Consider the following 26,997-nt stretch of genomic DNA (forward strand, 5'->3'; position numbering starts at 1 on the left):
CATTACACCACTACTACAGGTATTGTACGTTATTAGTTCATGCTAATAAACACATGAACTAATGTAACTATAATGCAAAGTGTGAGCATTATTTCTTTCTTAAGGATGCTATAGCGTGTACTTCTTTTTCACAAGCCTGTATTATTGCCATGCATCCAGTGTTTCTGCATTGATGCGGAGAGCTTCGTTGTTCTGCTTTTATCGTTAGAGGAGCACAAACACATGCTGAAGCTTCATCAGAGAGACTCTTTCAGTCCTCATGCTGATGTGTGTAAAATCCTGCTTACTCTGAGAATGTGCTGCCTCTCATGCTGAGGAGAAAGAGTGAAGAGAGAGAGAAGCAGATGAAAACAACCACCACACAGACTGAAAGATGAGATATAGAAAGAGAGAATCTCTTGAGGAATGAAAGTGATTTTGAGATTTTGGTGAAACTGCGCTCTCTTGTGGACAACGGTGGGAATGCGAATCTACACTTGGGGGTGTACACTCAAAAAATGATGTTTGCTGTTTGTTCAAACTTACTTTAAACGAGCTGAAACAACACAATTTTCTTAGTTTTTTTTATGACAACCTAATTGTTTTATGTTCAATTCACTTAAATTTGTCAAAACATTTAAATTAAACTTAATCAATTTGTGTTGGGAAAACATGAAGGAATTGTGTGGAACCCAGCATTTTTTTTACAGTGTACACATATTTGAACTGACATGATGGTGACATTTATATAACATAAAGTAGTATTGAAAATATAACCTAAAATGTTCTATATAATATAGTTTGCTGGGAATGCATCAAAAGTTGCATATAAATATAACAAATATATATATATATATATATATATATATATATATATATATATATATATATATATATATATATATATATATATATATATAATGTAATACTATAAAATATCTGACACACAAGGGCGATACACAGAAAAAGTGAACACAAATGTTTGTCGAAGAAGCTGACAGTTATTGATATGCAGATGAAACATGCGGAAACTGATAACGAGATCCTGAATCAGATAATATTTGTGTATTAAGTGTCATAAGGAAAGAGCAATAGATCTGTAAATCATTACTAAACCAACACATCTAACACACACACGCACACACACAAACACACAGAGTCCATTTGAAAGCCTAAAAACAAATAAAACCTAGGAAATTCAAAGCAAAACTAATCTATTATTTTCTTTCTTGAAATATTGACATTATATGCATACATTATTTTTTTCTAATAAGGTAGCTTTATTATGCTAACTCTTAAATTATATGTTGTACTTCAATTAGGTTTTTGCAATTATGATGTATATATATATATATATATATATATATATATATATATATATATATATATATATATATATATATATATAATTATTTACAGTCCTGGCGAATTCTGGTTTATATTTTTACTTAAAGAAATATTATTTTTTTCCCACAATGATGTCCCTTGTACATTGTGCATATGCACTACCTGACAAAAGTCTTGTCATTGATCGCAGTTGTAAGAGCAACAAATAATAACTTGACTTGTAGTTAATCATTTGGAAAAGTGTCAGAAGGTGGATTTTTCTGATGAATCACCTGTTGAGCTGCATCCCAATCATCACAAATACCGCAGAAGACCTACTGGAACCCACATGAACCCAAGATTCTCACAGTATTCAGTCAATTTTGTTGAAGGAAAAGTCATGGTTTGAGGTCACATTCAGTATGGGGTGTGCGAGAGATCTGCAGAGTGGATGGCAACATCAACAGCCTGAGGTATCAAGACATTAGTGCTGCCCATTACATTACAAACCACAGGAGAGGGCAAATTCTCCAGCAGGATAGCGCTTCTTCTCATACTTCAGCCTCCACATCAAAGCTCCTGAAAGCAAAGAAGGTGCTCCAGGATTGGCCAGCCCAGTCACCAGACACAATATTAATTCTTTCTCCACTGCAGCAGGACTTTATATTCTATACTGGACATTATTCCTGTTCAGTGACAAGACTTTTGTCTAAGCAAAGTCAGACCTTACTGTCCTAATGAAATCATTAAAAATCAAGTGATGATCATATTTTATTGTGGTAATATAAGCGTAATCTAGAGGCCTTTGCCTTCCATATAAGCCACTTCTGATACCAAATGATCAACCAGAAGTCAAGTTATATTATTTGTTGCTCCTAAAACATAGATAGTCGACAAGATTTTTGTAAGATATATTATATATGTATATTATATTTTTGGAAGGATCCTGATCCTGTTTTAGTTTTGTTTCAAAACTAAAACAAAACAAAACAAAAACTTGCTGCTTGAATAAAACAACCTCTCTCTCTCTAAAAACAAAAACAAATAACAGTAAAAAAGAAACAAACACACACAGATAATGACATTTATGGCTGTTTAAATAGTATTTTAAGGTAGGTGGACAAACAATGATTATCAGTAAAACCTCCAGCCACACACACACACACACACACACACACACACACACACACACACACACACACATACACATGTATACACACACACATACACATGCATACACACACACAAACACACATATACACACACACATACACACGTATACACACACACATATATACACGTATACACACACACATACACACGTATACACACACACACAATTATAAATAGAAATGGTGTGACTTACGTTGTACCAGCTCTGGCTTTTCTGCAAGAGAAAGAGATGGAAAACAATTACATTTCAGGGATGAGGATTAATCAAACATCCGCTGTCAGCGAGTGTGTTTACGGACTGATTTCAGGTCAGTGGCAGCTGCTATAAACCCACGTTTCCCTTCAGCCAATAATTGCACTCTTCATTTGGCCACAAATACAGCGATACAAAGATAGATGTTTAATGAGTAGCTGTACAGCTGAAGCGTCATGGAAATAAAACACCCGCAGCAACCAAAATAGCAAGTGTAATAGACATGTAAGGGGTGTTTGTGTACAGCCCACATCACCAGCGCTCTATTTATAACTCAACACAGACGAGTTCAGTCTACATGATCATCAATGTGCTTCCACTCTCGCCAAAATATACAATAAGGACTCTTAAAGGTGATTAGAGGAAATCAATCTGCTAATTTACAATGAACAAAAGTGTATATACTGATGAATGATGCAAGCTTTTATTAGAAGTGTATCTAGACTATTGTTTTAATTAAAATCTCTATAGAATATGGTAATTGTCACTTTCTATCCCACATATCCTCATTATTTCTTGTAATTGTATGACATTTGTTTCTTAATCTGACATTAGATCTGACTTGTATCTTTTAAAAAGGCTACCTTTTTATATATTTTGGGGTATTTTTAACATTACATGTTGCTATTTGATTTAGTTTTTTATAATAATAATAACGTGCATATTTCTTATAATTATGGCATTCTATTATTACAATAATAAAAAATACATAAATAATAATAATTTAAATATATATTTTATTAATTAATTAATTAATATATATATATAAATTAATTAATATATATATAAACATATATATATATATATATATATATATATATATATATATATATATATATATATATATATATATATATATACATACATACATATATATATATATATATATATATATATATATATATATATATACATACACATATATATATATATATATATATATATATATGTGTGTGTGTTTATATATATATATATATATATATATATATATATATATATATATTAATAAATTAATAAATTAATTAATAAAATATATATTACAATTATTATATATATGTGAAGAGTTCACATGCAAAATCTTGGAAATCCATCTGACCTCTTTTCTTGCTTTTTCATTTCCATTTTCAATGAGATTTTCTATCAGGCTCCTATAATTAGGCTCAGAAGTTTTATTTTATTTGTAATGATAAGGTTATTATCTAGAGCAGGGGTTACCAACATGGTGCCCAACCAGGTAGCCCATAAGGATTACTTGAGTTGCCCACAGGCCTGTTCTAAAAACAGCTCACCATTGCACCACATACCAGTAAGCTGAATCTAGTATTTTTTTGAAGCTATTCTTTTTAAATCACACCTGCATTGGTGTAAAATTTGTTAATGATATTAAGACATATATATATATATATATATATATATATATATATATATATATATATATATATATATATATATATATATATATATATATATATATATATATATATATATATATATATATAAAACTAAAACTATTTCAGACTAATAAAGTGTTGCATATTGATATTTCTGTTTCTTACCTTGTTAAATCAATGTTGAGAACTATTGTAAAAAATCATTAACATGATCAGAGTCTTCACATTGATGAATATCATTAATCATTAAAAATAACAACATATAATTAAAAGTGAATCGAGAAAATTTGTTATTTATGAAGTGTGTATCAAACTGGTAGCCCTTCACAATAATTGGTACCCAAGAAGTAGCTCTCAGTTTCAAAAAAGTTGGTGACCCCTGATCTAGAGGTTATTATCTAGTAAATAAAACAACTTATTTTTTTCAAAAATGTCACTTTAGACAATTCTTTGGTTTTTAACAAGGTAACTTATCTTTTGCATCAAAACCAGCTAAATCCACTTCTGCTTTTTTTTGGCCAAAACCTCTGAATACACCTATTGGGACACAATTGTAATTTGTTGAAAACCACTGAAGATGCAATTACAAATTATTTTACTAACACATTACACAAACCACCTAAAATACATAAATCTGTCAAGTAAGTGGCGGTTCATTCCACTGTGATAAACCAGGGAAAACACAGAAGAAAATTGAATGAAATCTGTAAAGTAAGTGCATTAATCAATAACATTAAAACTGACAATAACATTAATACTTAACAATTTATTGTCATTTCTGATGTTTGGGATTTAGATGGAATGTAAGTAGAGCAATGTAAACATTGCTAACATTGTAAACTAAGCTTGGTAGATTCAAATAATGTAGTGTAAAAACTTTGTGAAACATCAATATCTGTGCATTGTCCATTAATATAAAAAGCTTATCAGGCGTACAGATATTATGAAGTAATATATATAATGTATAGTTTTTTACATTATATATTATCTTTTTAAAAGTAGCTTAATTAGCAAATAAAACACTAGGAAGGTCTAGTCTGCAAAAAAGGGATCCCTTGAGACAATTTTAGAAGCTGTCATTCATTCATCCTCACCATACTCAAGGTCTTGGTCAAGTGTTTATCCTCATCGCATCCCAGCGGGATAAAAGAACGACATCTTAACTCTGTCTTTCGTGAAACGCAGTTGCCTTTTGATGTATAATAAATTGGATACATTTACAGTAGCGTCGCTGCTCAAAAACCCATTATGAATGCATGTTACACTTCTGACTATTTCCCAGAGATGGGTTGCAGCTGGAAGGGCATCCGCTGCGTAAAAACTTGCTGGATAAGTTGGTGGTTCATTTCGCTGTGGCAACCCCGGATTAATAAAGCGACTAAGCCGATAAGAAAATTAATGAATGACTTCCGACTGTACAGTGTGTTTTCTTTTTCTTGTAATGCACTGAGTTTTGAGGTAATAGACGCTTTCATTTGCCATTTACTGACAGTCGGACAAAGTCATCCAGCTCATCAAACTCCGTCTTTTATTATCGAAATTCGATCTCCTCATAAAAGCCGGCGTTATCAGCGCACTGCTACACTGAAAACATGTGAATCGATTCGCACCTTCTGATTGGTTCTGATTGGATATAGTGGCTTTTGCTGTCAAAGGCAAGTACATTTGTAAACTGTTATTTCTGAATGCGCTGACACTGGGATTTGAAGCAAATCTATCTAACATGTACTACACGGCTAAAGCTTTACCTCAATGCCATTATCTAATTTTTTGGCGGAAGTGGCGTTTAGCAGCTTTTGCATCTGAACTCTTCATATATACACACACATATCACACACACAAGACCTGACAGTGTAAATGTGGCCAAAATGTCACATTACATATAGCACAACATTTGCATCTTTGCCAAAAATACTGTATTTTGGAGATTTTTTTACATTTATGTTTTACTAATACAAGGGGATCACTTAAGGTCAGGAAAAACTTTGATATGAAGTTACAGCACAATATGGACCTATTTAGATATTTGATGGGTCTTCATAGTTTATATTAAAGTAATCAGCCGACACAACAAGCTGTGTGTGTGTGTGTGTGTGAGAGAGAGAGAGATAGAGAGCTTATAAGCCTATAGTTAGCTTACTATGTGTGTGTGTGTGTGTGTGTGTGTGTGTAAGAGAGAGAGAGAGAGAGAGAGAGCTTATAAGCCTATAGTTAGCTTACTATGTGTGTGTGAGTGGACTACTTTGAAAGATTATCATGCGTCTCGTTCATGGCCCTTAAAAGCCTATAGATGACCTCCCGCAGACCTGCTAACACACATACTGCTGTTCGCCATCAAGGCTCAGGGACTGGATAGTTTAATGTGGGCTAATCTGATCTAAACTGGAGAGAAGTGTGAGAAAGGTCTGTGTGTGACGGGTGAGGACCGGCTAGGAGGAGTATTTCAGGAGCATTGACTAACTAATTTAAAGGGACAGTCCACCCAAAAATGAACTTACTCTCAGGTGGATTTACAGGTTGATTTTTTTTATTCTGTTCAACACAAAACAAGATGTTCTGAAAAATGTTGGAAAAAAGCATCCATGTACTGTAAAAAAAAAAAAAAAAAAAAATATATATTAATAATAATCATTAATAATTAATAATGTATAATATTAATAATATAATTAATAATTAATAATATTAATTAATAATTGACAATTATTAGTATATTAATTATTATTAATATTAATAATTAATATATGAATAATTGTTACCTTAAACTGCTGTATTTCCAGACATCTCAACTTATATTTATCAAACAGACTTAAAAATATTCAGTTAAACTTTGTATAAATTCAAAAATGTAGTTGAAAGCTGATTAACATTTAAAAAAAAGTTAAAGCAACAACAAAATGCATTATTAAATCATTTTTTAATCATTAAATTTGTTTACAGTGTAGTAGAATAGCAAAATACTATGAAAGTCATTGGCTGTTTTTAATTCAACATTCTTCAGTATATCTTCCTTTGTGTTCAAGAGAAGACAGAAACTCAAACATGTTTGGAGCAAGTGGAGGATGAGTCATTTATTTTTCAATTTTTGGGTGAACCATCCCTTTGATATTAAGGCTTGAGGGTCAAAAGACAACAGAAAATGCTTACTTTAATCAGGTTTATTCTGTCATACTGTAAAGCAACGGGGAGACAAAAAGGAAAAAACAAGAATTCTGAGAAACTTTTTGTTTACAATTCTAAGCGAACTACTCGAGAAATGCCACATAGTAAACACACATTTAATTTTGATTAGCGTACAACTCAGGGGTTTGGTCAAAACACTTAACGCTAGTTATAGTAATTTAATTAGAAGATGTTGTCTTGAAGGGATAGGTCACCCAAAAATGAAAATCATTTATTCTCCCTCGTGTGGTTTAAACATTGATGAGGTTATTTCTTCTGTTTAACATGAAAGAAAGGGAAAGTCTCCACTTCCCTTTCTAATCTTCGATTGCCTCTCTGGTTCTACCGCTAACTGTATTACAAAAAAAAAAAAAAAAAAAAAAAAAAAAAAAAGAATAAATAAATTACATTACTAATGCTTTGCTTCTTAGACTTTACATACCTGAAACTTGCCTACAGCACTTATTCATTGTTGCTCTTATAGTTGTTTAAATTGCTTCCTTGTCCTCATTAGTAAGTCGCTTTGGATAAATGACTAAATGTAAATGTAAAGAAGATATTCTGAAGAAGGCCAGTTGCTGGAACCCATTGACTTTCATGGTAGAAAAAAATACTAAGGAAGTCAATGGGTGCCATCTACCAGCATTCTTCAAAATAGCTTCTATCATGTTCATCAGATTTCCCGGTGATGGGTTACGGCTGGAAGGGCATCCGCTGAGTAAAATATATGCTGGATAAGTTGGCGGTTCATTCCGCTGTGGCGAGCACTGATTAATAAAGAGACTAAGCCGAAAAGAAAATGAATGAATGAATGTTCATCAGAAGAGTTGTGTTGTTAATAAGAACTTTATTTTTAATTTTATGGAAGAAAATATATCATGGAGGTCAATGTCTCTTCTAACATTCTTCAAAATATATTTGTGTTTAACAGAAGAAAGAAACTCAGATAGGTTGGAAACAAGTGGAATGTGTGGCAAAATGCTACCATACATAATGTTAAGCACAATTAAAAACAAGTCTTCCTGTAAACACGGGAGAACATACACACTCCACACAGAAATGCCAACTGACCCAGCCGAGGCTCAAACCAGCAACCTTCTTGCTGTGAGGCGACAGCACTACCTACTGCGTTTTATCTTGTTTTATTCATTCATTTATTCATTTTTTTGTCGGCTTAGTCCCTTTATTAATCCGGGGTCGCCACAGCGGAATGAACCGCCAACTTATCCAGCAAGTTTTTACGCAGCGAATGCCCTTCTAGCCGCAACCCATCTCTGGGAAACATCCACACACACATTCACAAACACACACTCATACACTAAAGACAATTTAGCCTACCCAATTCACCTGTACCGCATGTCTTTGGACTGTGGGGGAAACCGGAGCACCCACGCGGAGAGAGGGAGAACATGCAAACTCCACACAGAAACGCCTACTGAGCCAAGGTTCGAACCAGCGACCTTCTTGCTGTGAGGCGACAGCACTACCTACTGCGCCACTGCCTCGCCTGCCCTTGTTTTGTTTCGACTAGAATAAAAGCAGCTTTTAATAATAAAAAAAAACATTGTAAGGTTAATATTATTAGCCCTCTTCAGAAATATTTTGTTTCAATTGTCTACAGAACAAACCATCGTTATAATGTATTGTTATACTTGCCTAATTACCCTAACTTGCCTAATTAACCTAGTTAAGCCTGAATACTAGCGTCTTAAAAAAATATCTAGTCAAATATTATGTGCCGTCATCATGGCAAAGATAAAATAAATCAGTAATTAGAAATAAGTTATTAAAACTATTATGTTTTATGGGCTAATAATTCAGGGGGGCTAATAACTCTGACTTCATCTGTATACAGTTTTGCTGCATTACTGATTACTGTAAACAGTCAGGAATTTTTGAGTTGGGAATTCCCTCTGTTGTAAATCAACAGAAATAAAACCTTATCTGTCTAAAGACACTGATGACTCATGATTTCATCAATCATCCAATGATTTCATCACACGACACTGCCACGAGTTCAATGGAAAGGCATATGCATAAAATCTGCTAATGTTTACTTCATGTCAAATGTTTACCACTAGGTGAACCCTCTGTTATCATTCTATTGTATGGACGTTATCAGTGACTTTCAGCTGATAGATTTGAGCCAGTAGGGGCCTTTAGCGCCTACTGGTAGGCTCAGAAGGCTATTATCATCCATCCACATGGTTAATCAACTATACTAATAGAGAATACTGCAGATCCAGATCTGTTTTTACATTACTGTGATGGTTGGGTTTAGGGTTGGGGTAGACGTTAATAAAATACGATAAATGGGAAATTTAATAAATAATATAAACAATTCTTGTTTACGGGCGAGGCAGTGGCGCTGTAGGTAGTGCTGTCGCCTCACAGCAAGAAGGTCGGTGGGTTGCTGGTTCGAACCTCGGCTCAGTTGGCGTTTCTGAGTTTGCATGTTCTGCCTGCCTTCGCGTGGGTTTCCTCCGGTTTCCCCCACAGTCCAAAGACATGCGGTACAGGTGAATTGGGTAGGCTAAATTGTCCGTAGTGTATGAGTGTGTGTGTAAATGTGTGTGCGGATGTTTCCTAGAGATGGGTTGCGGCTGGAAGAGCATCCGCTGCGTAAAAAACTTGCTGGATAAGTTGGCGGTTCATTCCGCTGTGGCGACCTTAGATTAATAAAGGGACTAAGCCGACAAGAAAATGAATGAATGATTCTTGTTAACTTCCGGCCGCAGCAGTATGTGATCTATAGCTGATTAACCATGTGGATGGATGATAACAGCCTTCTGAGTCTACCAGTAGGCGCAAAAGCCCCCTACTGGCCCATATCTATCAGATGATAAAGACAAGGATTTATATCAGTGTAAATGTACCTAATAAAATCACAAGACCATTCAGATATCACTCGCTTTATCTCTAATAATAATTCTGAAGCAAAACATATGAATCATAGGTGACTAAAATGCTAACAGGAAAGCGGATGGAAAGAGTTTGTGCATGAATTTGTTTAAACAAACACTTAGACAGCACATTAACATTCACACAAACAGATGAGACAAAATCAATAACACTAAAGCAGACCACAGAACGGCCACTGGAGGAGGAAAAAACAGACACACGGGTGTAAATAAGGGCGAGAGACTGCATGAATACAGAACAGAAGAGAGAAATGCTTACTTTGGAAAGTCGCTTGTGAGACTAGCATGCATCGAGGAGAAAAACAGAAATCAGAAAAAAACCAACACAAATCAGAACAGAACATCCACAAACAAAGAAGAACATGAGAGTCAAAGTTTAGATCAGAGACATTGTACATGACATCAGCAGAGGTATCAGACTCTAGAAAGAAAAGATAAAAACAAACAGCAGAGCGACTGACAGAATGAAAGGAGACGGGAAGAACAAGCGACTGCAAGAGCTGAAATGAGACGGACACACAGAGTTGATGAACTTCACAAGAAAACTTCATTTATTACTATTTATTATGTCAGGTAATGGCAGAGCTCAGACTATACGTTCATTCAGTCATCTGTTTATTGACAACTTTCATCCATTTGTTGATTTTACTCATGCATTCACTGATTGATTAATTTCATTTATTCAATTTTCATTCTTTCATTTATTAAATATGTTCATTCATTCATTCATTCATTCATTCATTCATTCATTCATTCATTCATTCATTCATTCATTCAGTTTGCCCATTGATTAATTAATTCATTCATTTTGTTCTTTCTTTCCATTTGTTTATTCATTCAATTTATTCAAGTAGTCCTAAATTCGATGTGTTCATTCATTCATTCGTTCGTTCGTTCGTTCGTTCGTTCATTCATTCATTCATTCATTCATTCATTCATTCATTCATTCATTCATTCATTCGTTCATTCATTCATTCATTCATTCATTCATTCATTCATTCGTTCATGTTAATTGAATTATTCATTCTTTTATTTGTTCTTTCCTTCATTCTGTTCATTTATTTATTTAATCTGTTCAATAATTAATAAACTAATTAATCCATGTTGTAATCCCTTCATTCTGTTGATTTATTCATTCAATTCAGCCATTCAATTCAGTCATTTCATTCATTCATTCATTCATTCATTCATTCATTCATTCATTCATTCATTCATTCATTCATTCAATTTGGTCATTCATTCATTCATTCAATTTGGTCATTCATTCAATTTGGTCATTCATTCATTCATTCATTCATTCATTCATTCATTCATTCATTCATTCAATTTGGTTGTTGATTCAATTTATTTATTTAGTTTGTTCATTCCTTCATTCATTCATTCATTTTAATAGAAGTATTCATTCATTCATTTGTTCATTCTGTTCATCAATTTGTTTGTTCATTAATTTGTTCGTTTATTTATTAATAAATTAATTACCGTAATTCATGTGTTAATTCCATTATTCCATTTATTGATTCATTAATTCGTTCACTGGTCGTTTTTTCGATTCGTTCATTTAATTTGTTAAATTTGTCTGTTAATTAATTGCTGAATTAATTGATGTATTCATTTATTTTGTTCTTTCTTTTAATTTGTTCATTCATTGAATTCATCAATTCATTCATTCAATTCACTCATTAAATTTGTTCATTCTTTCATTAAATTCACTCATTTCATGAATTCACTTATTTCTTAATTTATTTCATTCATTCATTCAATCCACTCATTACATTCATTTATTCATTAATTTGACTCATTCAACTCATAAATGTATTTAGTTGGTTCATGCGTGAGCCTTCTGAAAATAATTTTAAAAAGATAGAAATGTTTTATATCATGATCCTAATATTTTAGAAGAGTTTCTGTAATGTCAGCGCCTAGATTTGGTAATTTTTGCTGTTAATAAATGGCAATGTTTCCTAAAAAAATGAGCCTTCTGACTGGGTTCTAAAGCAATGAGATTGACACTCTGTTTGGTCTTCATTATACTTTCATATACTTTAATGTTGCAGATGCAGCATAAAGCAGAACAGATTCAGATGAGGGTGAGCGGCTTTGTTAATATGTCTGTAACTATTGCATTTGAATATTGCTGTTAAAAGATGAATAATCACATACAAAATAATAGTTTGTGTTTACTGTACATCATTTTTGTGTACTGTGTATGCGTAAAATGTGTTTTTAGTATGGTTTCCGATGCCGTAGAAATGCTGGATTTGGGTGCTAATTTGAGGGTCTTACCTTGGAGTTCTTGCCGCCGCTGCGTGTGGACTGGCCGGAGAAGGTGCGAGTGACCAGCTGCTCTGGTGTGGAGGGAGATTTGGAGGCGTCCGACTGCTCTGAGCCTTTCTCCACCATGGCGTCCGGCTCCGCGCTCTGCAGAATGGGAGATCGACAGCGCTTCCGCAGAACTGGAGAGCAGGCAGGAGAGCTGCGGTTGGAGTTACTGGCAGTGCTGAAAACACACAGAGAGAGATGCATGAAGACAAGAGGTGTTTATACTGTTATTAGATTTACATTTGCATTTCTTCATTGAGCACATGCTTTTATCCTAAGCGACTTGCAAGTTCAACTTTTAGTTTGTTGAATTTATAAAGCACTTTCAAAATAGCTAGGGCTGACCAAAGTGCTGGATATAATGTGTAAAACAAAACAATAAGAGGTGAAAAAAGTATAAATAGCAATGAATTCTTAATGAAGCAAGTGGGGGAAATGTGGTGGTGCAGTGGGTAGCACTTTCGCCTCACAGCAAGAAGGTCGCAGGTTCGAGCCTCGGCTGTGTCAGTTGGCATTTCTTTGTGGAGTTTGTATGTTCTCCCTGCGTTCACGTGGATTTCCTCCGGGTGCTCCGGGTTTCCCCCACAGTCCAAAGACATGCGATATATGTGAATTAGGTAGGCTAAATTGTCCGTAGTGTGTGTGTGTGTGAATGAGTGTGTATGGATGTTTCCCAGTGATGGGTCGCAGCTGCAAGGGTATCCGCTACGTAACACATATGCTGGAAAGTTGGCGGTTCATTCTGCTGTGATGACCCCAGATTAATATAGGAATTAAACCAAAAAGAAAATGAATGAATGAATGAATGAATGAAGCAAGTGCAGACGAGTTTAAAAACATTAACAGCAGATTAAGGGGCCGATCACACCAAACGCGCATTAAGTTTCAAAAAACATCACTGCCTTTTTTGTTGACAAGAAAAAAAGGAGCGCAATACGTTTTTTCATGTCGCTAGGCGACGACTGGATCAGCTGGGTATTGCTGTTGATTTTAATATAATTTTAATAATTATTAATATTGTTACATTCAAGGTTTGTGAAGACATACAGCTCCGGATAGCTCAAAACAGCAACCACAAGTCTCCATCTTCAAAAGTCTGTTGTTGTCCTAGCAACACAAACACTGCAGGCACCTCAACGGAAACCCCGCCTCTGCTTTACTTTGATTAGAGAATGAAAAAGACGCGGGTGATGTAACGCGCTTTTTCCGCTCAGAGTTTACTTTTTTCAACTGAGAGTGAGAGCTGCGAGGCGCAGCAGGCGGCTAAAATGAGAGGCGCGCAGGGCGATTAAGTAGCGTGTGAAACGCTCACGGCCTTTAGTTAACCATTCAAAAGAGGCGCCTTTCAACGCATAAACTGCATTCGGTGTGATTGGCCCCTTATACTTGTAAAAACCTAAAGAGAACAAGCGAGTTTTACAACCCAGGCTCATTATAAAAACGTACCCCTATATACATTTCTGGAGAGCACCAAATACGGCCCACGAGCTACGTTTTTTTTTATTTTTGTTTTTGCAAATCCACCAGAGGCTGCTGTGTATGCTTTTTGAGATATCAAATTTATCTTACGAGTACCATTCATGCCTGCTCTTCTCACGTAAAAAGAGCGCTGTTGACCGACCGATCATTGTTTGCCAGATTCGAACTACATCATCGCGGTCAACTCTGATCCACGTCTCAAGTTCGCCGTCGTATGTGGCGAGCCACTGGACAAACTGGTAAGAGCAGAAAAGCCATCCATACGAAGATAAGCGGTCAGCTGGTTAGCGTGAAAAGGAATGGCATCATACCGCCCGTAGCGTTAGTTTTAATGATCAAATGCAGCCATACATACCTCTGGCTACATAACTCGCGATCTCCAGAAATGTATATAGGGCTACGATTACAGAATGAGCCTATGTTGGAGATTTAGGAAAATATTTAAAAACAGGTAAATAGGTGGCCATTCTGAGTTGTACAGGCAAACCATTCCATAAACGAGGACCCACCACTGAAAATGCTTGCCCCCCCCCCCCCTAATTTCATTCTTTAATAAATTAAGATTAGGTTATAGGGAGCCAGGAGATCTGATTCATTCATTTTCCTTCGACTTAGTCCCTTATTTATCAGGGGTCGCAACAGCGGAATGAACCGCCAACTATTCCAGCGTATGTTTTATGCAGTAGATGTCCTACCAGCCACAACTCAGTACTGGGAACTATACTGTGGCCAATTTTGTTTACCCAACTCACCTATAATGCATGTGTCTGGACTGTGGAGGAAACCCACGCCAACACAGGCAGAACATGCAAACTCCACACAGAAATGCCAACTAGACCAGCCAGGACTCAAATCAGCGACCTTCTTTCAAGTTCCCGTATTTGAGTTCTCACCAAATGAACACATGTCCACACTCACTCATTCAGAAGCTTATATAAAAACACAGGTTTGGTCTGTGGATGCTCAAATCTCTCCTGTTTCCAGCGGGAACAACCTGGTCACATTATAGGCTCTTATGCAACATCTTACATCACAGTCAGCCAATCGCAATCCTGAAACTACATCATTCTACAGTTTCAGTGAGGCCTCGACAGAGTGAGTGTGTATGTGTGTTTGTGTACATGTTTGTGTGTGTGTGTGTGTGTCTGTGTCTGTGTCTGTGTGTGTGTGTGTATGAGTATGTGTGGGTACTGATCACAGTGATTAGCACTGATAGCTTCCCGCTGTGGTCTGTCAGGTGCAGTCCTTAACATTCATGCTAATCATAGCGCCAGCTTAGCAATCCACAATCCACAGCAAATCACTGCTTTCAATAGTTTCTCATGCCAGGATCCACACAGAGAGAGATAATCAATCTTTAGAAAACTCATAAAACATGTTTAACATGTTGCTAGCTCAAAATACTGTCTTGCTAGCATATTTCTAACCAGGCACGTGTACACATAGGGCTCAACCTGTGCAGTGCACATGCCCTTTTTAGTCTTGGATAGAAAGTGCCCTTCTAAAATGATCAAAAGTGCCCCCGCGATATGATTTGAAACATAAAACATTGATAATAGAAACTAACAATTTGCTAGCATGCTTTAAACATGTTTAAACACATGGCTAAAGCCTTTAGCAAGGTTTTAGCATGGTGTATCATGCAGTTAACATGATTATAGCATGTTTAGCACATGGCTAATATGTTTTGTCATGTTTCTAGAATGTTTAGTATGTTGTTAGCATGGCTTAACACTATGATGCTAACAGGTTTTAGCTATCAAGAACGCTCGTTTTACAGTGTTTAACATGGTTTAACATCTGCCTAACATTGTTTAACATTTTGCTTATGTTTCTAACATGTTTTCTAGTATTTCACTAACTTTGCTGTCATGTTTATACCATATTTTACCACATTGCCTAAAGTGAATTAGTATGTTGTTGTTGTCAGCAGGTTTTAACATATTTAGCATGTTCTAGCACATTGACAACACAACATATTTTAACATATTGGCTAAAGTGAATTAGCATGTTGTTGGCACATTTTAAAATATTTAGCATGCTCTAGCACATTGACCACACACACATACTATAACATAAATTAACAGCTAAAGTGAATTAGCATGTTGTTGTTAGCATGTTTTAACATATTTAGCATGTTCTGGCACATTGACAACATAAATATTATAACATATCCCTGCTGAAAAATCCAGCTTAAACTAGCCCAAGCTGGTTGATTGGTTTTAGCTGGTCGACCAGCCTGGTTTTAGAGGGGTTTTGGCCATTTCCAGGCTGGTTTCCAGCCATTACCAGCCTGGTCTTAGCTTGTCAGGAAAATGACCAGCTAAAACCAACTTGACCAGCCTTGTTTAAGCTGGACATAGCTGGTTTTGGCTGGGCTCCCAGACTGGCTAGGCTGGTCAAGTTGGTTTTAGCTGGTTATCCCCCAGCCTGACCAGCTAAGACCAGGTTGGAAATGGTTAAAAACCAGCCTGGAAATGACCAAAACCCCTCTAAAACCAGGCTGGTCAACCAGCTAAAAAATCCAGCTTAAACCAGCCTAGGATTTTTTAGCTGGTTGACCAGCCTGGAAAATGACAAGCCAAATTTAGCTAAAACCAGCTTGACCAGCCTGGTTTACGCTGGATATAGCTGGTTTTGGCTGGACTTCCAGCTTGGCTTATCTGGTCAAACTGGTTTTAGCTGGTCATCTCCCAGCCTGACCAGCTAAGACCAGGCTGGAAATGGCTGGAAACCACCCTGGAAGTGGCCAAAACCCCTCTAAAACCAGCCTGGTCGACCAGCTGAAACCAGCCAACCAGCCTAGGCTGGTTTAAGCTGGATTTTTCAGCAGGGTTAGCACATTAAAAACATACTATAACATATCAGCTAAAGGGAATTAGCATGTTGTCAGCATGTTTGAACATATTTAGCATGTTGTAGCACATTGGCAACACAAATAACATATTTTAACATATTAGCTGAAGTGAATTAGCAGGTTGTTAGCATATTTTAACATATTTAGCATGTTCGAGCACATTGGCAACACACATACTATTAGGTAAAGTGAATTAGCATGTTGTGTTAGCATTTTTAACATATTTAGCACATTTTAGCACATTGGCAACACATACTATAACATATCAGCTGAAGTGAATTAGCATTTTGTTGTTCCTAAAATGTTTCACAAGTTGACAACAATAATGTAACATGTAACACTAGCAAGTTCCAACTTCAAAAGTTCAATGTAGTGATTCAGACTGGTACCAGACTGATTTTCTGGACCATTTATTAAAGGAATAGTGTAAAAATATATTAATATAATTATCCATGACGAGCTTTGGTTTTAATTCTGACCTAATGACTTGACAATTACACTGAACACCTAACACTTTCATCAGTATTTCACGGTGGCCCAGTTATTCCCTCATTAAAATCTAAACGTGTGAAGGAGGATGCATTTCTGTTTGTGTGAGACGCAGTCAAGCGGACAGACCAGGCCATCCTAAATAATGGGTTTGACGAGTACACGCACACACACGCACACACTGCCAGCTCTTTTCCTTGGCTTTATCCTGCCACTAGTGAATATGTTGCCATGGGAACAGTGAGCGCAGAACTGGCCAAGTTTGGAAGAGCTCGGACTCTACATGGAAAGAGAGGGAAGAGACGGAGAGATGGAGGAATGTTAGATAACAGACGTGCCCTGACGAGAGTGTGTTTGATTCACTGCTCAGCGTGTGATCTGCGTGTTTGCGTGATCATGACATGATGGTCCTGCAATGTTCACGTTGCTACGGTAACAGGGGTGTTTTGCAATATTCAGAGCACAGTGCAAAATATAACTGCTGAAATCCTCAGCTCTCCTCACATGGCTCAACAGCAGTCAATGTCCGCTCATTCATTCATTTATTTATTTATTCATTCATTCGTTCATTATTTCATTAATTTGTTCATTCCGCCATTTATTTATTTGTTTGTTCATTCATTGATTAGTTCATTCAGTCATTCATTCATTCAGTTATTCATTTATTCAATCATTCAGACATTTATTTGTTCTTTCATTCATTCATCTGTTCATTTATTAATTCATTCAGATGTTCATTCGTTTGTTCATTCATTCATTCATTCATTTATTGTTTTATTCTGTTATTCGTTCATTCAGCCATTTGTTCTTTTGTTCATTCATTCATATGTTCATTAATTCATTTATTCAGATGTTCATTCATTTAATCATTCATTCATTCAGATGTTCGTTCGTTCGTTCATTTATTCATTTTGTTATTCATTAATTCGGCCATTCATTCGTTTGTTCATTAATTCTTTCGTTCATTCATTTATTCTGTTATTCGTTCATTTGTCCATTAATTCATTCATTCATTCATTCATTCATTCATTCAATCTGTTATTTGTTCATTCAGCCATTCATTTGTTCGTTCATTCATTCATTCATTCATTCGTTCATTATTTCATTTATTCATTCATTCAGATGTACATTCGTTCATTCATTCTGTTTTTCATTCCTTCATACGTTTTTTTATTAAATAATTCTGTTATTCGTTTATTCATTCGTTTGTTCATTCATCCAGATGTTCGTTCGTTCATTCATTCGTTCATTCATTCATTCAGATATTTGTTCATTCAGTCCTTCATTCATTCAATTGTTCAGGCGTTTATTTATTCGCTCATAATTCCATCCATCCATTTAATCTCTTTCAAATTTCTGCTACTGTAATAATAATGTCCAATATCTATCTATCTATCTATCTATCTATCTATCTATCTATCTATCTATCTATCTATCTATCTATCTATCTATCTATCTATCTATCTATCTATCTATCTATCTATCTATCTATCTATCTATCTATCTATCTATCTATCTATCTATCTATCTCTGTCTGTCTGTCTGTCTGTCTGTCTGTCTGTCCATCTGTCCATCCATCCATCTCATATAGCCAATCAATACTATAAATATTAGTTGGATTGTTTAAATTAATCTTTTTTTTTTCTTTAAGATTTACAACTGTCATTTGTCATGTTCTCCGTGTGTTGGCGTGGGTCTCCTCTGGGTGCTCCGATTTCCCTCATGGTCCAAATATATGCGGTACAGGTGAATTTAGTAAGCTAAATTGGCTGTAGTGTATGTGTGTGAATGAGAGTGTATGGGTGTTTCCCAGTATTGGGTTGCAGCTGGAAGGGCATCCGCTGCATAAAACATATGCTGGATAAGTTGGCAGTTCATTCCGCTGTGGCGACCCCTGATTAATAAAGGGACTAAGGCGAATAAAAATGAATGAATGCATTTTTCTTGTAATCCAGTTAACATTTGTGATTTGGCAACTCAGAAAAAAATGTATTCATCCGTCCAACTTTATCCCATTATGGTATTTCTGTGTGTCATTTAAAATCCAACCAGAAGCAAATACAAATAAACTGGAATCACACACTAACACAGAAAGCCTCTCTAGGCCAATGCGACGCCCTTGAAAACGAATGATCTCACTGTGGCTTTATTGTGGTAGGACTCCGCAACATCTATAGCCTTTCTCTGAACTGTCACGGGTCCAGAGAAGAATGAGCGTGTCCAGTTTGCCATGGGAAGGACTCTGGGCCTTTCCGGAAGGCTCTGTTTTCTCTGCAGTACTGGCTGAGCGTGAATAATGACCGACTGCCAGGACCACACAAACACACACGCACACACACACACACACACACACACACACACACACACACACACACACACACACACACACACACACACACAGAATTAACTAAAGTATGCCAAGAGGGAATAAACCAGTCAGCCAGTCAGGCTCGGCCTTAGTATATCTTTATATACATATATAAACTGACCCCTCTTTCAAGAAATGCACCTTGAAGCAGGTCAGAATGAGTGTGTTTGTGAGTAATCTCTTCAGTTTACCCAACATCCATCCATCCATCCATCCATCCAGTCTGTCTCATTCTGATTATATACCCCTATATACATTTCTGGAGAGCGCCAAGTACAGGGTGGGCCATTTATATGGATCCACCTTAATAAAACGGGAATGGTTGGTGATATTAACTTCCTGTTTGTGGCACATTAGTATATGTGAGGGGGCTTGTAAATAACTCATGAAAGAATAAAGTTACATTTACACCTGAGCAGACCATTGTTTTCCTTGTGAAATTCCCAATGAGTGTATAATATTAAGGTGTATCCATATAAATAGCCCACCCTGTACATCCAAAGAGCTGCGTTTTTTTTGCAGTCTTTGTTTTTGCGAATCCACCTGAGGCCGCTGTGTCTTGCGAGTGCCATCGTGCCTGCTGTTGTCACGTAAATCCAGAGGCCGCTGTCGACTGACTGACTGACTGACTGCAATACAGAAAAAGAAAAGCCCTCGCGACAGCCTGATTTTTGAAGATTTTATCACAATCTCCCCCTGTTATTTACTTGTTTTGAAACACCCACAAACACTCATTCATACACTCACACATACACTACAAACAATTTTCGTTTAGCCAATTGACCTATAGCGCATGTGTTTGGACTGTGGGGGAAACCGGAGTACCCGGAAGAAACACACGCCAACAATGGGGAGAACATGCAATGACAAGTGTAATCTTAAAAAAAGAATTAATAATATATATATATATATATATATATATATATATATATATATATATATATATATATATATATATATATATATATATATATATTTATATACACACACACACACACACAAATATGTATACACACACACACACACCTATATATATATATATATATATATATATATATATATATATATATATATATATATATATATATATATATATATATATATATATATATATATTATGGCAAGTGTTCCAATGCAGCGTCACCACAAGTCCAAACTGCCAACACCTGTCACCTGATCAACACAGATCAACACCTGCAGCTCATTAGGAAGAGAGCATATAAACAGAGAAAGAGGAAACACAAACTGAGCTTGATCTCTCCAAGGAAGACATGCTAATGCTTCTTTCTCTCTGCTCCCAGCAGATAGCAGTGGCTACCAGCACCTCAGGCTTCTACCAAAGACCCAGCACTTCACCAGCCCAGAGGAGTTTTTTTCCATGATCCAGCCAAAGGACTCCTACCTGCGCGGCTTTCCTCACCTCCTTCCCTGGTACTGTAAATACATCACCCTCTGGGTTGTTGAACCATATTTGTCTGTCTGCTCATGTTTTATCCCTTGTCTCGCATATGTATAATATGTGTATATGTATGATTACACATATATTTATACAACAGTTCTGTGTGGTTCTTGAACCTAATTGGCTGATAGCCGTGCGATATTCTGCCAGTAACAGCACTCGTCTAGCCCCTTAACCCTTGTGTAGTACTCCGCCCACATACAGCAACAAGCAGAGGACACTCTACAGTTTGACAAATATTGCAGCTGTTGGGCAACAATGTACTTTTGAGGCTTTTTTTTGTAGTCGAGGATGTAGTTGTTTAGATTGCAACTATGCAGTTTATTTATAAAGACAGTGCCTATTTGAAAATATTTATAATTTCTGAGAGACAGTGCGTCTGTGGCCATTAGCCTGTCACACTGGACGGTTGACTATGTTCATCCACAAACTGGCGACAGAGACCGTATAATAAGCCCTTAAAACAGCAAAATTCCAAACTATAGCTGATCAAATCATTATCAAACAGGTAAATGACACTCTGGGCTCTATTTTGACGATACATGCGCAGAGCGCAAAATGCAGGGCGCAAACGCTTTCAGGGCGTGTCAGAATGCATTTTTGCTAATTTAAGAATGGGAAAATCTGCTTTGCGCTGTGGCGCATGGTCTAAAAGGGTTGAGTTTATTTTCTTAATGAGTTATAGGTGTGTTTTGAGAATAAACCAATCAGAGTCTCATCTCCCATTCCCTTTAAGAGCCAGCTGCGTCGCACCATAAGCGCATTTTGATGTAAAGTAAGTTCACTTTCGCCTCTGCTCTCGTGGATAGGGTAACCTTACCGCACAAACATCAATAAGCCTATAAATAATTAATTTCGTTTGTTAAGCGCAAACATTTGTTTCAAAGCTATTTCTAAATTCAGTTCTAATTTCCAGCAAACAAATAAATGATCAATAATAACAAAGTGCGCTCGAAATACTGAGTTATTTCAAAATACACCTGCCATGCTCCATATGGTCTAAAACCTGACAGGTGGACAAATCTAAGCTTGTTTTTAATAGAACAAATATAAATATGGATATAATAAATAATACTGCTAATAATAATAACATCATACAAAAGCAAATTGAATGAACTGAAAAAGCCTCCCGAGATGAAGAAAGTAAGGCAGTGGTTTATGAGTTCATGTAGGCTAGAAAATAATATGTTTTGTAATATTTTAATCATTTATATTTATATCATATCTATCCTTATATATATATATATATATATATATATATATATATATATATATATATATATATATATATATATATATATATATATATATATATCTATCCTTATATATATATATATATATATATATATATATATATATATATATATATATATATATATATATATATATATATATATATATATATCTATCCTTATATATATATATATATATATATATATATATATATATATATATATATATATATCCTTATATATATCTATATATCCTTATATATATATATCCTTATATATATATATATATATATATATATCCTTATATATATATATATATATATATATATATATATCCTTATATATATATATATCTTTAATATATTATATCTTTTTCAAATGTAAAGATATTTGTGTATTGCTCTACATCTTGTGTGTAGTGTGTAAGCCAGGCGCACTTTGCGCCAGACAAAAGACCGACTTTGTTCTGGTCTAAAGAACAGACTATTTAGAGTTTCTCTAAATAGCAACGCGCCAAAACACGCCTGCTTTTTTAGACCAGAACGCCTTTGAGGGCACATTTGAGTAGAAATGCATTTGCTATTTAAACAGTGTGGCGCAACACCTCAAAATGACCCTTGCGCCGAGCTGAAAGTAGCAAAAAACTATTGTGCCGCGCCTTGCGCCACATTGCGCGGGGTGTATGATAGGGCCCTCTGAGTCGATTTCTTTTGTATGTTGTAGAGCTGTATTTATACAATAGTAATAATGTGATCACACGCAACAAAGAAACACTGGACAATCTTTGTAGACTGATGGCATTTCATGACATTCAGCCACTTAATCTTAAAATGTGAGCAAAATCACCTGTTTTTCCAACATTTCAGACATTATGCTAGAGAATCAATCAAATGCTAGCTCTAAAGGGACGTTGGTAAATTGGTAACGTTTTTTGTTGTTCTATATAATATATAGACTAGGGGTGCAACAATTCAATCTGCTCATGGTTTGGCTTGTAGCATGGTTTTAGAATCACGCTTTGTTTAGAGAAAAAATGGCTGAAGAAAAATTCAAAGAACAATATACATATTTAATCGGTAACAAACACCTGACAATCGAAACGGCGTCACACATATGACCGTAGATTTGCACGTTTTCTCATTAATTAAATACAAGTAGGGCATTTTGAATTTAACTAATAATATGCTTAAATAAAGATTTTATTTCTGTCTCAACTAATTATAGAGATAATGACGTCAACAGATCTTAATAGTTGAGTACTTTAGAGTATTGATTACTTCTGTTTATATTGTGCTTGCATTACCAAAACTGGATGGATGGACGGATAGATAGATGGGTGGATGGATGGATGGATGGATGGATGGATAGATGGATAGATAGATAGATAGATAGATAGATAGATAGATAGATAGATAGATAGATAGATAGATAGATAGATAGATAGATAGATAGATAGATAGACTGAATGCACAGAGCTATATGTAAACAGACACAAGTGGTGTGACTGAAATGTGTGTTGATGTTGATGCTCTCTACACACACACACACACACACACACACACACACACACACACACACAGTGTGGGTGTGACAGAGCATGTGCCGCACCCGATTCCTGCTGTCGAATCAAAACACACACACAGTCACACACTCCTCCTCATGGCAGAAACACACACAGTCAAAGACAGAGAGAGAGAGAGATAAAGACAGGCGGACGAGTGTCGGACGGAAAGAAGCCAATCTGCATTAAGAGGCTTAAACGAGAGCGCGTCAGTACCAAGCTGTTAAATAATGAGGTGGAGATTACCGTCACTTCAACGCTCAAACACAACCAATGCACCACATCTCCAACATAAACACCCACAGCACTGACCTGGCTGCCATCTATCACAGCTCCAGGAGCCCAGGACAGACGGACGGATGGAGAGACAGAGGACATTCCCAAACGAATGAAGACGAGAAGCGATGAACTCTAGCGCTCTGCCTCTCTCCTCATGCTTACAGCAGATCTATCTGTCTCTCCGTTTGTCTGAGAGATCAGCATTTCAGAGACTCTCTGCGCTCGGAGGAGGTGTTGGAGAACAGAGAGAGAGAGAGAGAGAGAGAGAGAGAGTAGGGTAGGGTAGGTGAGGATATGAAGAAGAAAAAGCCCTGTTTTCATGAGAGAGCGAGAGCGAGAGATGCATTCTGGTGGCGCTGTGAACCGTTTGCTTGTTAATTATTCAGTCTTGATGAAAGAAACAGATCTGACATCATTCACTTTCAGTTCAATTTACAGACCACACACACACACACACAAACACACACACACACGCACACACACACGCAAATGCAGACACATCTATAAGCAGGTGCAAAAACACAAGGCTGAAGAGAAAGTCGACTTTAAGGATGCAGTTATAATTAGGAAGCGTCCATTTTCTTAATTTTATTTAAATTATTGTAAATTACATTTTTGTAAACTTCCATTATTTACACTTTAATATAATTTATTTCATGTTTTCATTAATTTTCGAAAATAAAAAGTCTTCTGTACTCTTCAAAGTTGGAGTCAAAGTTGTAACTATAATTTTATCACTCAGTTAATTCCTGTGTGGACACCTATTTGTAATATAAGAGGTGAAAGTATTTTCAAAAAGGCGGCAACCTTAAAGTTCCAAAAAATACCAATTATTAAATATTATAAAATGCAAAATTATTAAATTAAAAAGGCTAACATGAAGGGCCCTATCATTCACCTGGCGCAATAAGGCGCAAGACGTGTTAGCCCCAAGTGCTGATATTTTCAGACCAGCGTAAACTTAATTTTACTGTTTTCCGCCACGTTGCTTAAATAGCAAATGCATTTGCGCCACTTTGTGGACTCATGGGTGTTCCAGTCTAGAAATCAGTATTATTTATTATATGAATATTTATATTTGTTTTAATAAAAACAAGCTTGGATTTGTCCACCTGTCTGATTTTAGACCATATGGGGCAATTGGACGTGTGTTTGAATATAACTTAGTTTTTTAACCACACTTCGTTATTATTGTTTATTCATTTGTTTGCTGGAAATTATAACTGAACTTTGTTTTAAACAAATCTTAACAAACAAAATTAAATATGTAGGCTAATGGGTGTCTTCAGTGGAGTGTACAACACTGCTTCCTTATCCATGAAAGTGAAGGAGTAAAGTAAAGAGTAAAAGTAAAGAGGCTGAATGGAGGAGGCTCGTTCTTTATCCTCTTGCTGCAGAAAGTCTGTTTAACTGTTTTCTCGCTAGTGAAGCATTCAGGTTTTCCACTTACAAAGTCCACTATGTAAACAGCAAATGCGCCATGGCGCGACACAACTGACTCTTAAAGGGAATGGGAGATAAGACTCTGATTGGTTTATTCTCAAAACACACCCAGAACTCATTAAGAGACTAAGCACTGCCCTGTTAGACAATCAGCAGGGGCGCAGAGCGGATTCCTATGTTGTAACAATGTAGCGAGCACATAAGTGCCGATTTTGCCTTTAAAAAAAATGCAATGTTGTACAGACATCGCTACAACGTAAATGTGTTTTTTGAGTCTGGCTTTATTGCAGAAACAACAACAACAACAGATTACTAGCCAATCAGAATGAAGTGTGTTTTAAAATCGGGAATAAATCCCATATGAATATTGGTGCTTGATTATATTATGGTATGATCACATGCACTGAAAAAAAATATTCAAAGATGACTCCTTAAATTTACTTATTTAAGTTAAGTGGTTGTAAACAATTTCTTTATGCTGAATTTAAACAAATAAATTAAGTTGAACATTGCTTAATTCAATTTGTTTGTTTAAATTCAACACAAATAAATTGTTTGCAACAATTTTGCCGACAATTTTTTTTTCTGTGTGAGTGAACACCATAAACTCAATTTCTAGTTGTTTTTTGGCATGACATTCAATACAGTATTGCCAAAGCACTTCCAATATGAAATATATTAACATAATTAAATGATAAAAATAACAATAATACAATAACTAAGAAATAAATTACAAAAAAACACATAATATATTTGATTAATATAATAATAATAATAATAATAATTATAAAATAAAAATAATAATAAATTAGATTATTTAAATAAGATATATGAATTTACATTAACCATTTCTTATGGTGTGTAGGGTGTATACATATTTTGCAGCTAGTCTAGACGTCATTCATCCTCTCCGAGTACATGGTAAAGTTTTTCGATGTCATTTAAATAATAAAAAATAAACTTAATTAATCAATGTTTTAAATTAGAGGAAAATATTTCTCTAGTTGTGGTGAAAAAAATATTTCTATCTCTCTCTCTCTCCCTAAAGCCACAAAGCTGAGTCAGATTGATCTCAACACATCATCAATACAGTGCTTAATTAATTGAATTATTCCTTCAAATCACTGCCTCCCCTTCACAGCATTTGACCCGTTTATTTTTTGCTCCCAATGTGTTCATTAAGCAACACTGCAGCGTTCCAGTAAAACACACTAGTGTTGGGGTGTTGAGCTGCCTTTGCTCTGTTTACAGCGTTTGCATGGCAGCCTGGCCTTGGCAGAGCACGACTGAAGCGGAAGAGCCCGACGGC

The 26,997-nt window shown here is 35.7% G+C and overlaps 1 protein-coding gene across 46 annotated transcripts in view; it reads right to left on the reverse strand.

Moving 5' to 3' along the window:
* gramd1bb (GRAM domain containing 1Bb) overlaps nt 1–26,997 on the reverse strand; it is a 183,708-nt gene that overhangs the window by 27,355 nt on the left and 129,356 nt on the right. For 14 of the 46 annotated variants that reach the window (XR_015515266.1, XR_015515265.1, XR_015515262.1 and 11 more), the window contains 2 exons: nt 12,486–12,699; nt 2,672–2,692 (listed from right to left, as the gene is read on the reverse strand). Coding sequence is in view for 17 of the 46 variants with exons in the window: in XM_087293511.1 (XP_087149637.1) it covers nt 2,672–2,692; nt 12,486–12,699 (235 nt within the window). In the remaining 29 variants the exon portion in view is untranslated. Of the gene's footprint in view, nt 1–287; nt 312–2,671; nt 2,693–7,266; nt 7,291–10,461; nt 10,483–12,485; nt 12,700–24,278; nt 24,499–26,997 lie in introns of those variants that run through there. The other 32 variants (XR_015515264.1, XR_015515263.1, XR_015515288.1 and 29 more) reach the window with 10 other exon arrangements.

The sequence above is a fragment of the Danio rerio genome, chromosome 18 (genome assembly GCF_052040795.2).
Source record: "Danio rerio strain M-AB ecotype USA chromosome 18, GRCz13ab, whole genome shotgun sequence".
NCBI classification, from domain to species: Eukaryota; Metazoa; Chordata; class Actinopteri; order Cypriniformes; family Danionidae; genus Danio; species Danio rerio.